The sequence below is a fragment of the Limanda limanda genome, chromosome 4, assembly GCF_963576545.1.
Source record: "Limanda limanda chromosome 4, fLimLim1.1, whole genome shotgun sequence".
Classification (NCBI taxonomy): domain Eukaryota; kingdom Metazoa; phylum Chordata; class Actinopteri; order Pleuronectiformes; family Pleuronectidae; genus Limanda; species Limanda limanda.
In genome coordinates, this window is record NC_083639.1 from 14,461,112 (window position 1) to 14,474,436 (window position 13,325).

At 42.4% G+C, this 13,325-nt stretch overlaps 2 protein-coding genes across 3 annotated transcripts in view; both read right to left on the minus strand.

Annotated features, from left to right (window-relative positions):
• The window catches only part of cita (citron rho-interacting serine/threonine kinase a), a 34,376-nt gene extending 25,003 nt beyond the window's left edge, over nt 1-9,373 (minus strand). Inside the window, exons 1-9 of the mRNA XM_061069262.1 lie at nt 9,272-9,373; nt 8,995-9,136; nt 8,148-8,323; nt 7,171-7,272; nt 5,013-5,155; nt 3,707-3,804; nt 3,418-3,620; nt 3,081-3,234; nt 1,677-1,866 (exon numbers count right to left, since the gene is read on the minus strand). Of these exons, the coding sequence (XP_060925245.1) occupies nt 1,677-1,866; nt 3,081-3,234; nt 3,418-3,620; nt 3,707-3,804; nt 5,013-5,155; nt 7,171-7,272; nt 8,148-8,323; nt 8,995-9,136; nt 9,272-9,373 (1,310 nt within the window). The remainder of the gene's footprint in view (nt 1-1,676; nt 1,867-3,080; nt 3,235-3,417; nt 3,621-3,706; nt 3,805-5,012; nt 5,156-7,170; nt 7,273-8,147; nt 8,324-8,994; nt 9,137-9,271) is intronic.
• Nucleotides 9,374-10,654: 1,281 nt separating this feature from the next.
• Nucleotides 10,655-12,578, minus strand: LOC133000413 (beta-crystallin B3-like). Of its 2 annotated transcripts, none has more exons than XM_061070346.1 (6): nt 11,898-11,972; nt 11,669-11,784; nt 11,432-11,573; nt 11,213-11,355; nt 10,854-11,098; nt 10,655-10,774 (listed from the first exon to the last, which is right to left on the minus strand). In XM_061070346.1, the coding sequence occupies exons 1-6, from the start codon at nt 11,970-11,972 to the stop codon at nt 10,737-10,739; spliced, it is 759 nt and encodes a 252-aa protein (XP_060926329.1). In that variant the 3' UTR covers nt 10,655-10,736. The 2 variants fall into 2 exon arrangements, with proteins under 2 accessions (XP_060926329.1, XP_060926328.1); XM_061070345.1 differs by adding an exon at nt 12,352-12,578 and having other exon boundaries at nt 10,726-11,098; nt 11,898-11,979.
• Nucleotides 12,579-13,325: the final 747 nt, after the last annotated feature.

Genomic DNA, 13,325 nt, shown 5'->3' on the forward strand with positions numbered 1-13,325 from the left:
ACATTGTGTTACTTGTGGAGATATCACGTCAAGGGGAAACTGACCAGATGACAGCATGAGATGAAAAGTCAGTTGACTATTGAAATCATTAAGAAGCATCCTCTGGGGACTATAAATTATCATAACATAGCCATCTGGCAGTGTCAATTCAAGGCAATCTGGTCAGCATTTATCTAAATATTCCACTCTTGACTCAAGTGTTAAATGATGATCAGACAGACAGACCAACTGATACTATTGTCCATATGCACAGTCACTAGTGGGCAAAAACCAAAGACATGCCATTAGTGGAAAAAATATATATATGTTTTTCAAAAACACCTCAGAACATTTCATATAACCTCAAGATTCCTCAAAAGGAAAGATTTCCCTAAATGTGTATGAGGCCACATTCAAGGCACCATGCAAAGATGATTCTCTGACAGTAAACCACTGTCGGCTTCATATAAATGTGAGGCAAGCTGTTAAGGGGATTTTGTTGTTGAGTTTTTCCTAATGAGGAGTCAGACAGACAAGTTTATAGAGAATGGAAACCCCCCCCCCCCAAAACACATGATTAGCATTTCATTATGCCTGGATTTGCGTTAATTTCTCTTTCCTTTTTGGAATTGCAAAGAATAATATGCACACACACACACACACATATACATGCAGTCAAACACAAATGTGAAACATTCTATGAGCTCTGGGTTCCTCTTAATCAAATGCAGCAACAGAAAAGACTGGCGTCTGATAAAAACCATGAACAGATGACTGATGGTGTAACAGCAAGGGACAGAGACATTAGAAGAGGGAGAAAATAAAAGGAAGCGATGAGACGGGTAACGATGGGGGTGGGGACTGGGGGGAAAAAAAACATCATGGTAGAAATAGATTCTCGTTCCCCAATCTGAGCTCTCATCCTTTTCCCTGTCTAATCTACTCACGCTTTTTCTTCCCACTCTGTTGTTGCTGCTGTCATGATCCGCAGTCTCGAGCACCATTAACCTGCCACAGAATTGCCATGGGGCAATGAAATGAATCCTATCCCCCTGCATTATCATCAGAGGTTAAGAAGCCAAAGACCATTAGGGATGATTACAGTGACCAAAATCCAAGCTATAAAAAGGTCCAGAGCTCATTATACTGCACGGTAACAGAGAAAGCACAATAACAGCAGTGAGGGTTGGAGCATGTCTATGTGTGAGGTTCCACCTCTCGGCAAACCTCATTGACAAACTCAGCCGCATACCAATCAGCACCGATTGCACGAAACGCCAGCTTACTTCCCCTGGTCCATTCATTTGATGTGAATGTGCTATCCAGAGGCACAAAAACAAGAATCAAAGGAAAAAGAGCCTCAGAGAAGAGGGGGATCCATCCTCTTGCTCATTGCTTGTCTGACACGGCATATGGCCAAACCCTTTTCAGCCCCAACAGGCAAAACACCGATGACAGGGAGACAACACCAGATGCCCAGGGCACCACACCAGGTGACCTGAAACAAGGCTATCAGGAATTTGTTGCCGTGGTTATGGGGAGTTTAATGGAAGAACAGAAGCCGAGGGTATCACAGGGACTTTAACCAACAAAGGTGTATAAGAGAGGTGTATACAAGAGGTATCTGCATTGAACAGAGGAAAAAGATGGGGTTGCCCTTAAAAAAAACCAATGCAGAGTAAACAGGTAGCACTTACTCAGTTTTGGCCAATGTTGTCAATGCTCTGCTGAAGAACCAGCCTAGAAAGGGCAGATCCAGGCCCTGGAAGCCCACCGACAGAGCTCCTGGCTGGGCTGCTGAGGCTGGCCGGGGGGCTGCCTGCTCCGGCTCCTCAAAATTAGAGGTGTCATCTTCAGTGTGCAATGCAGGAACAAAAGGCGGGAGAACTGCAGGAGAGAAGGATGAGAGGAGGGAGTAAGTGAGGGCAGGGGGAAAAAGGAAGCAGGTAATAAAACACGGTAATAAAAAAAAATGTAAAGGATATTTAAAAAAATACATACAACAAGGGTGAAGGGAAGAGAAAGGAGGGGAGGAGGAACGGAGCAGAGCGGTGTGAGCCTAGAGTGCGGTAAGTCGCGCGCTGATGCACATGCTGCCTCTCAGTCCCTCCCTCCTCTACCTCTCTCTCTCTCATACACACATGCTCACTCCCTCTCCCTCACTGCAGCAGAGCAAGTTAATCAGCTAGAGCTGAAGCATAGAGCTCTATCTGTGCCCACTTAGTAATACAATGTGGCTGCAGTTCTAAAACAAACATGTATAAATGTAATTCTCTTCTTTATGTTCATATCTATTGGTCAATAATCTAAAGCCGTAAATCAATATATCAGAAACATTCCCTGCACGTACACACACAGACATGTACACACACTATTCAGCATTGATAGGGATAATATGAGTGGAAAGCAGCTCAGAGCACACAGATGACTGGCACAGCCATGTTTCATAATTGCCCCATAATCAAAAAGCAGGGGTTGTTCATCTGAAAAAGAGCGATTCTGCACAGAAAAATACACGCTCCTCAGCCCTGCAGCTACACATGCCGACAACAGAGCCACTGTAGAGCTGCAGTTCTTAAATGTGACCATGCTTCGCTGAAAATGTCCATAAATGTGAATGCTGTGGGTGTGTTTGTGTTTTCCCAAATTCAGTGCACTCTTAAGATTTAATGGTAAGAATGACGTTCAACAAAAGCACATGTATTTCCGTCACAGAGAGCATGTCTGGTGGTGCTAGCGTAAAATCATTTGTGCTGCGTCTGTTGTGAAGCAGATGAGTTGCAGTTCTGTACTCCGCGTGTGTTGCTTCTCGTCTCTGGCTCCCTCCCATTCTGCTCCTCGGGAAAGAGCTGGCCCACTGCCAACGGCGCATAGAATCTCATTATTTTACTACTGACACCACTGGCTACACAATCACTGTTTGGTTTCTATGTGTAACCGCACAAACACAGTGCACTTATTTATGTTTTAAACTACATTACTGCTTGACAACTAGTCCTATATCATCGGTCACAACATGATTACAGCAACACTGTAATTTCAAGCCAAATTGAGCTTTTTCTCTGGACAGACAAAGTCTCGAGGGAAAGGAATCTCCTCACCGTGTCGTAAGTTGTTCCAGTCGACACTGGAAAAGAAAGCGTGACAGTGGAGCCCCTGGAAACCCAGTCGCTCTTTGGCTCCACACAGCAAGCTCTGCACCAGGTCTACAAACTGCTTACTGGCGTGCGGCTGCTGCGGAAACTTTAGGAATTGCTGTAGGCAAACAACAGAGACAAGGATTAATCACATAATTAATATGGTCAGGTATGACTTCGGGGAAAATTAGACTGCATTTCACTGAGTATACTGGGAATGTATGTTTCTTAACAAGTCTGGATTTATAAATTAGATAATGACAATTAATAATCGAAATAGTCTAGATGAGACTCTATGTACCTCAAAGTTGAGGATGTTGTGAATTGTCTTAGAAGTGCCATTAGAAAAGGGTGGCCTGCCATAGATCATCTCATAGGCTATGACGCCAAGTGACCACCAGTCACACTCCACCCCGTAAGTGCTGTGAGAGGAGCCCCCATTCATTGCCATCAGGACCTCAGGGGACAGGAAGTCCTGGGTGCCAACAGGCACTCTGGGAGCGGCTACCTGTAAAATGCAATAATTAAAGACAATAATGTCACTGTCAATAATACAACAGCTAAAACACAAAGCAAACTGTGTAATCTACTTACTCTTTTGTTAGCATTCAGCCTGGCAGCTGATCCAAAGTCTGCCAGCTTAATGTGACCAGTCCGATCGATGAGAACGTTCTCTGGTTTGACGTCTCTGCAAGTGGAGAGTTTAGAGGAGATCTGATACGGCTTTTACAGAGCTGTTTGTTGCCTGAGTACTGTAATATGTCTACCGCTCTGACGATAATGGAATACATTTGTAAAGTCCAGCCATGTTTTTGTGTTACGTAACATCCCGTTCAGTGCTTCGGGTTACATTACAAAGCGACATTTCTCATGTTTAGTTAATGTTTTCCTGAATTATGCACATTCAGCTTTCCAGTGAAGACAAAAGGGAAACAAACAATGATTTATTGAGGCGCTAAGAAAATGTCCCCAATTAGTCTCTGGTCCTTCTTTCAAACGGGTCATTACATTGCCAATTCACCCAGAATTAAGAACCTTTCCCAGTTAATCTCATGGATTTTCTTTTAAAGAAATTCTCATGAAAATCTATTCAGTTCAAAGGGCCTTGCAAAACCCAATAGCATCTCCCTCCTTCTTGGGAACATACAATTTACCATCTATAAGTGGGTTTTCCAGCTCTACCTTTTTTAATTATTGTAATATACAGCACAACTATTACCATGAATATATGTTTCGAATTATAATAATTACATTTTTGGATGTCCAGTCTTGATTTCCAACCAATCTGATGAAAAACTGAGAAAGGCACTGAGTAGAGCTCATACCTCTGACAAAGCCCAAAGAGTCTCGTTAAATTCAGTCAGGCTGCACCAAATTTCACAGACTCTTGACTATTCCTGATGTTTTTTCATCAAGATCCATAAATTGGCCAAATGTCAAAACACCCAATGTGAAAGAATTTGGAAATAGAAATCCCAAACCTTCCAATATTTTTCTGTGGATATCTGTTCAGTATTTTAGCTGCAATTCTTCTAATAAACCAACCAACAAACAAACAAAACACCAACAGACAGGGTCAAAAACAACTTCCTTGTCAGAGAAAATAAAAAACAGTTGAGGCTTAGGACACGCATGTAAAAAAAACAGATAACTAAGAGATGACATTTAGGATGGCCAATTATTAGAAATGTTTAACTAAAAGAGTATCTGGAGTAGAGCTTTGGGATCTTGAAAGTTCCAAAAAATAATTCACATGATTTATTTCCAAGAAAAATCCATGATGTGAACTGGGAAGTCCTTGGTGAACTGGTATGTAATGACCCACGACTATGTTATTCCATAGAGCCGTGAATGAGGTTTACACAGTCTTTTTAGATTCAGTACCCTGGGTCTTACCTGTGAACATAGCCCAGCTGGTGGACAGTATGAATGGCCTCTACCAGCTCAGCCAAATAGAACTGAGCCATGGATTCATCAAACTGATCCTCATATCGGTTTAGTAGGGACATCAGGTCACCACCTGGCAAGTATTCCATCGCCTGAGGACACATTTGTAATGATATATGTTGCAGTGAGCGATCAATAAGTAACATGAAAACCACTTGGATTTTGAATGAGTATGTGTTTAAATAGAATTAAGTTGAACAGCTGTAACATTGTAACATGCCATTGAAATGTTTCCAAGTGGCTATAAATAGGCCTAGAAAGCATGAGAAATGGAGCAACAAGTGTAGGCCCACGTGTCTGAGCTTATATCAAAGCGCTTTTTAGCTTAAGCTAATAGGGTGGTTCTCCTCATTATAGATTCAGTTATGTAACACCAGACACTATTGCAGATTTATCTGACACTGCAGTCAAAAAAAATCATCCATAGCTAAAAATAGACCAACAATAACTGCAAAAATACATGTTTCGTGTTCTCAGGCTACAAGCAGACGTGTTTTCAAGGGAAGCAACATATCACAACCAAAAATGAATAAATAAAACACAACTCATCCTCAGATACCTTATTTAAATTTTTTTTAAAAAGCAAATTACAAATCAACCTAGATAATGTTTGACTCAAATTCTCCTTTCTGCTGTCTGCATCCTGAGCTGAAGGACACTGGTGAGGCTGGTTGAGCTATATGGTTGCAGTCATACAGCCATGACAGGCAGAGAGCCCCTGGTGCATGAATGGTCCGCAAGACTGAATGAACGGCGAGCATTCTCCAGTGTTACCTAGCAACAGGGAGACTGGTGTCTCTCTGACACACCGATAAAGATGGATGCTTTGTATTTTCCTCCATGCTCAGTTAGGGAGCAGGGTGAGACAGAGGGGGAATGAAAAAAGGAGGAGGAGGAAGAATGGAGACAGACACGCGGGGGCAATGACGGAAAGTATAAGAAGAGGGGGAGTGAAAGAAAAACAAAGGGCAGTATGCAGTAAAAGGCTTGGCTGAGCAGGAAATGCTGTTTCCTCCACCCTGTGCCAATCTAACAAGTCAGCAGAGAAAATATAGATCCTCAGTGAGCTTAACAGCTATCACACTGATTACATGGGATGCTCTCTGTGAGGAGAGAATTGACACTTTACTTCACGGCTGTAGATTAAGCCATTAGACAGACACTAACATTTGTGGGAAATATGTCTGGGCACCTCCTTAACCAGACTCAAATGATAAGATGTATTAATTATGGATATGCACATAGTACTGACATCTTGGGGGTGTTTTACCTACACATGAAACACTGAGATTTAAGTTTCAGGGAGCTACTAAAACAACAGCTAGGCCTAAAGAGCCCCTCAAGGATCCTGTCCAGGGGAGGTTGAACACTGGTTAGCGTCATTTATATGAACAAAATCCTAGTGGGGACCGTAGAGCTAACAGTTTCCCCCTGCCTCAAAGCATTACTTCGACATACAAGTTTTTGTTACGTTATGGAAAACACAGCTGTGGCAGAAAATAAGAAAAATGAAATGCTCTGAAAATATATTTAACATGTGTAGAAAATCAAGGTAATAATAAAGTATAAATCGTATCAAGTAACTGTCTACTTATATAAATACTAAATCAAATACAATCTCTTTATCAGTCACCACTGTTAGACAGTCAGTAGATCGTTCAATGCCACGGCTACTATACAGATTTCCGTCAGTCAAATATGAATTATTTTAAGATTTTGAGCGAATATGCAAACTCATCAGTCAGTAACTGACTTCTCAGTGAACTGAGGACCACGGACCCTCACCTGGTTTAATTTAGGGCGGGAAATGTATTTTGACAACAAATTAAAATGCGGTTAAAATAGCCCCTCTTGTAAACAATTGCTTGGCAAGGAACCACAGCTGTATAAATGTGTATCTCAGTTAGCATGCTTAAATAGAGAGGCTACCTCTAGGCATCTACAGCACAAAGCCTGCCCTCACCATGACTGTAGGAAGTGCTACTACATATACCATTTAACACAGCTAGCCCACCACATGGCAATCACCTGCCTCTATTATGAATAATTATTACGAAACTGAGAAAAATAAAAATCAACAAAAAAATTCAGAAGCCTGCAGCCTCACCAGGTAGATGTGTTCTTTATCCTGGAAGGCGTAGAGAAGCTGTGGGATCCAGGGACTGGTGTTCAGAGCCAGGATCCTCCGCTCTACTTCATGAAAAACCATCTGAGGAGATTTGAAAAGGTAGGCCATCAGCACACATATATAGAACTGCAACAATAGTGTAGGACTAACTGTCAATATGAGTAGTGTACAATCCCCATCAACTCATCAATTTAAACCATTGATCTCATTAAAACCTTTAGAGGATGAACAGCGTTTAAATGTAATGTATGTGTCGTATTCAGAGAATACATAAAAAGTCTAATGCACATACGTTTGCTTGTTTAAAGTGGGATGCCACTTAAAATTATGCAAAGTAGTGACAGGTGGCATGAGCAAAAGATTTGTAATTCACACGAGTTGTTCATTATAGTGCTCACTTCAGACTCCTTCCTGTTATAGCTCATGTACTATTCTGACTGAAATCTGTTCCATTAGTCGCATGCTGGAGAGCACAGCTGTGAAATAATGTACACAGATGTATTCAACATCACAGCACCCCCCAGTGGACCATTTTCCGACTGCAACCTCAGGACACAAAATAGATCAAAACAGACTACAAAGCCTTCAAAGAGGATTGTGCAAAATACAAAATTTACAACACCTACTCCCATAGAAATACTTCTTAAAATATGAATTCAAAGCAATAAACATTTATAAAAGTTGGGATTTGTTAACCCGTTTTCTCTTATTTGTCTGACTTTTCTTATAGTTCCTGTTTACTTGGTGTTAAACAACACAGTTTGTGGTCAGTATCTGTATTCATTCAACATTTTTATATGAAATATGTCTGAATGAATTAACATTTGAAATCCTAAACCACAAATCTAGCATCATTGAAATGAGGGAACATAAATGATTGCACGTTGCAGCCAAATGATCATTGTAACAAAGATTTTTCCCAGCCTGACCCCACCATAAACAAATACTTTACTTACATTTTCTTGAGTGCGCAAAACTGCCTTGTCCATGACTTTCAGGGCACAAATGTCTCCTGTGGCTTTCTCTCGAACGACTTGGACTTCAGCAAAGTGGCCACGGCCGACCAACGAACACAGTTCAAAGTCATCGACCCCAGGCTGCAGGGCCTGCAGCTCAGAGACAACTTCAGAAACTGTTTCACAGACAAAAGAAAACACACAGAGGTTTCAAGCCCATTGTTTGTGACAAAGAAATTGAAACAACATTTAGGAAACTCTTTTCTCAACACATCACATATTCAAAGAACAATTTTGAAATGTAACTCTTATGGATTGAGATTAGGGCTGGGAAATTAAAAAATATAATTTTCATCAGTAGCAACTTATTAAAAGTCCAATATATATCTCTATATATGCTTATTCATTGTGCAAGCCCACTTGGGAGGTAAAACAAAATAAATCCACCTCAGATTGGTAAAATGTTTTGCTGTTTGTCAAGTGTTTGTCATTCTCTGCTCATAAAGAAATGTTTGAAACCACAACCTTCACTCAGGAGCAAAAATCAGTTTTTAAACTTTAAAGAAACAATAATGTGGCATTTGCTGCGATAATCATCGATATTGATTCTATGAAAATATAGATAATTCTAGCAAATGTCTTATTGTAATTTGCTCATTGTGGATTATGCTTTTTAGTTATCACTTTTTTGTGGCGGTACGGGATGAGTGCCATACACAAAAAAGCAAGACAAAACAACGTTTTACTGTAGAAGAGTGTAAAGAAGACCCAGAGGCAATGTGTCATGTTTTTCAAAAGCAAAAATAACACCATAGAAATGCAGTATAGGTGTAGAATGCGTGCTTACACTTGTTGACAAAGTTGGCCACATGATGATTGCTCATCAGCTCCGGGGAGGTGCACTCCTGGTGGAGGAGCAGCAGCGCCTCCAGGAACTCCTCCCGGCCCACGGTGCATCCCTCCGGCTGCCCCCGCAGGCTGGCACGGCCCTGCGGACACACATCAACACCGGAACAGGAAGTCAGCGACAGAGCAATAACCTCAGCTGGCTCTAAGCCGAGTGGAGAGACTGTGTTTATTATAGACGGAGACGATGAGCGTCAGGACACAAAGACACAGTTTACCTGGAACACCTGGTTGAGACGCGAGCTGCGGCTGGCGATGGGGTCCGTGGAGGACAGCATCGGGACCAGGCTCCCCTGACTCACGTATTTAAACTTCAACATGGCTTCCTAATAACAAAACGAACCTGAGGACATGACACACAAGTGGTCGAAGTGAATAGACGTGTGTGTCTGTGTGTGTGTGGGGGGGGGGGGGGGGGGCAACAAACATCAACACTGCGTCCCTTGTGAAGCTAACTGACGTGAGCTAACGTCTGTCTGCTAACGTGTCGCTAACAGGGAAGTCGCGCTAACACACACACACACACACACTGTCCTTCACACAGAGGAAAGCGGGAGTACTCACCAGCTGCCATGCGGGTGGAGGTGAGACTTAGTTATAATTTACACAAAACATCGGTTTCCCCAGAGAAACGCACTGTTTTCCTCCCGGGCAACGTTACTTCCGGTCAACTTTCAAATTTTGCGCGTTGCCATCCCTCCCACCGCGCTGGTTCAAAGAAGCTGGCAGGTGACTGGATGGGGAGTTTCCTTTATGGGCGGGGCCAACGGTTTTTCCAACCAATGGCAGCTGGTCCACGCCTGCTCGCCACATCAGGAAGAGACTCCGCTTTCCTTTACCCAGAAACATTATGCACAAAGTAAATATGAAATAATAAGCGTGTGGAAATAAATTAAAGATAAAACAGACTGTGTTATCTTAACTAAGTAGTTAGTATGTCCTGTTTATAGGCCCTTTTGTTAGGTAATGCAGACGTTTACTCTCACTTTTCCATAAATAGATAAATAATTTAAAAAAGACAGGCCAAAATCAAATCAAGTAATTTCTTGACTTGTGTTCTCTAATGTGGATTCACTTTTTTATGCTGTCTATGGTCCTGTTCTTAAATAACTGGCTCGTACATTTCACATAATTCAACCATTAGCATGATTTAGTTTTACTCTTCCTGCTTTATAAATTCCTATATCTTTCAAAAACAATGCCTCAGACTGTAACACAGACCCTTTGTTATAAATTAGTTGTCTCAAACCAAGAGAACTCTGATTAAGTAGATAGTTAATTTGAAAATGCACAACTTTTTTATACGTTAAGTGGAACTCACTAAAGAGTACAATTATATTCAAGGTTATAATCGGCCCCTTAAATTATACCTTGATTAACTCAAGCTTTTTGTGTTTTCAAGGTTTAGATGATCAACATAGGTCTTAATCAGATTCTTAGACACTCACATAATTACTATAAGACTCCTACTACCAAACATTTCTTGTTTCCCTGTACTCAGAATAAGATGCACTTTATGCGCAATAAGATGCAATAATGTGCGGATTGCAAAAATCAGGGCCAAATCTTTTTATTTCCAACAGAGATACATGTTTGTCAGTTCCAGTTTTCCAGAATTGCACGGTCAGATAGTCTAAACTAACAGTTGGTATGTTGGTGAGACTGGCTCCTGGCTCGCTGCCTTCATCTTGCCCCAGTTGCTGTAGGTGGTGCGGGAGGTGTGGCATTAAGATTGGGGATGTGTTTGTGATTTGGGGTTGGGAGTGGGAGTAGGATTGGGTTTGGGTTTAGGTTTAGGATCAGGAGTTGGATTGGGATTGGGATTGGGATTGGGGTTGGGATTGGGGTTAGGGTTGGGGTTGGGAGGCGTAGGGGCAGGGGCAGGGGCAATGTAGCATCCTTTCTTGTGCCACTGCATGTCCCGCACCCGTCGGACGGACTGGATTTGAGGTGCAGTGGCTCCCCAATCATTCCAGTGCTTGAAGTCTCCGTGCTCAAACACATACTGGCTCCCTCTGTAGCCTGGATACCTGTATCCCACCCACCTTCAGAGGAAAGACAATGCGTAATATATCACATTTGTGGGGTGTAGAACTGGGCAATATAATAACAGAACAAAACAATGGGTAACATTTATGTCTGAGAGGGTTGCAGCTTACGTTCCACTGCCAACCTTAGCACTGGCCACACGGTCCTGGAAACCATACGCCCACAGACTGGGGACGTCATCATCAAGTATCTCCATCTTTCTGCCTTCAAAGCCTGCCATCTCAAAGAGGTGCAGCTTGTGATCTGCACTGTCCTGGAGAGAAATTCATCAGGTTTGAGCATGACTTGCAAGAGGTTGAATCTGCTAACATCACATCCATGATACTGACCACTTTCAGGGGCCTGAATGAGCTCAGGCTGTAGGTACTCTGCCAGTTGATCCAGTTGGTCCAGGTGCTCCAGCGAGGATACTCTCCTCTCTCCAACACATACTGCTCTCCTGCAAAACCTGGACGCTCAAACCCAACCCACCTGAGGACATGGAGAAAACACATCACGTATCAATGCAACAATTTGACCGTGAGCACGTTAAGCAACTTGGATGAGGGGGAAACTGAATCGCTCACGGTCCAGACTCCACGATGACTGAGCCAACTTGCTGTGTCTTCTCCCACAGGTCTTTACATTCACCAGACAACTCCACCTTCTTCCCTTGAAAGTTCTCAAACTCAAAAATTGCCAACTGCAAGACAAGAAGAGAGGGGGAGTTGATGGTGTGATCAGCAAAGTCCCAGGCCCATGGTGATTCTGACTTTTTCATTTCAAAATCAACAGAAAAACGTTTGTGAAACTTACCTTAAATGTTGCACCGGATCCTCCTTGTCCCTTGTGTGCAGGCAGCTGGTCTGGGGTTCCCTGCTGTTCTGTCATTTTCCCTCTACAAAGCACAACAACTACATTTTTAGAGATTTTGCATTATCATATTCATTACATGAATATAATACACTGGTGTATCCTGCAACCCTGGAGACATAATATAACCTTAACACATGTTCGGTAGTAACAAACCTGCTTAGGCACAATCCATTTGCTCATAAGCAAAACATAAAACCAAATATTTGCATATCTTATTTTACTCTGCTCTCAGTTGTGTCTGTTGCGCAGGCTATACAAGTATACCACATCAATATGGCACACACAAAATGCCTCTTAGCAAGCTATCATCTGCAGATAGAAGAAGAAATAGGGAGAGCTTAAGATAGAAACGGCCTCTCAGGTATAGAGGGATGATCTTTTTTTTGTCTTTTACCTGGATGGCTTGTGCTTCACTGCACCACGTAGGAGCCTCGCTCTCCGTCTTTCCTCTGTCTTATGTCTCTTTACTGTTTGTCTCAGTGTGAGGATGTGGGTGTGCAGGCCTGGCGAGCGGGTCGGTGGAGGCCAGCGGGGGTATTTATGGTTTATTTCTGGCCACAGCAGCAAAAAGCCTGTTGATGCAGCAAGTCTGTCGCGCCCATTGTGTCCGTCACACTGCATCTCAATAGGCTTGCCCCTCTGTCCCTGGCACACTGGCAAACACTGCCTGGCTCTGCCCATGCTGCCATCCTGACCATGATCCTATAGTGGGCACACGCACCAGTTGCCAGCCAAGAGAATGTGCAGGGATCAGTCTCACTCAGCACTATCGGCCCCACCCAGCTATCTTTCTCTGCACTCTCCCATCTTCTACTTGCTTCTTTATCTTTCTCTTCATCCAGCATCCAAAAAGCTGCATCAGATTTCTGGCTTTCTTATGGTGACATGGTGATAATAGTATCAACACCTAATAGTAATTGTATTTTGGAAAAGACTGACGTAATAATCATTGGCCCTGACCACAGCAGGCAAACTTCAACCATTGATTGGTCCACTGGTTAGTAAAATTGTATCCACAGCCACAAACCTTGGTATCAGATTTGACTCTTAACACAATTTTGAGGCCAGTGTCAATAGCCGTATTAAATCTTATTACGTTCATCTATGAAATAACTTTATAATCTTATCAGCTCTGTCATTTCTTGTATTTAAATGTTGTGCTTCTGAACATAGAATGCTCTGAGTGGGAAATGTAAATTCTAACCTTTTGTAATGAATGCATTTCTTATTCCTTATCTTTTATGGTAAATGCTCCTCTCATCTGACACAGTATTCTTCACAGTCTTTGCAGGACACACTTGTTTAAGCGCCAGCACTTCACTGCAAGTCCATTGGCAGGAGAATATAAAATAACCTGAAGTTCTTGCC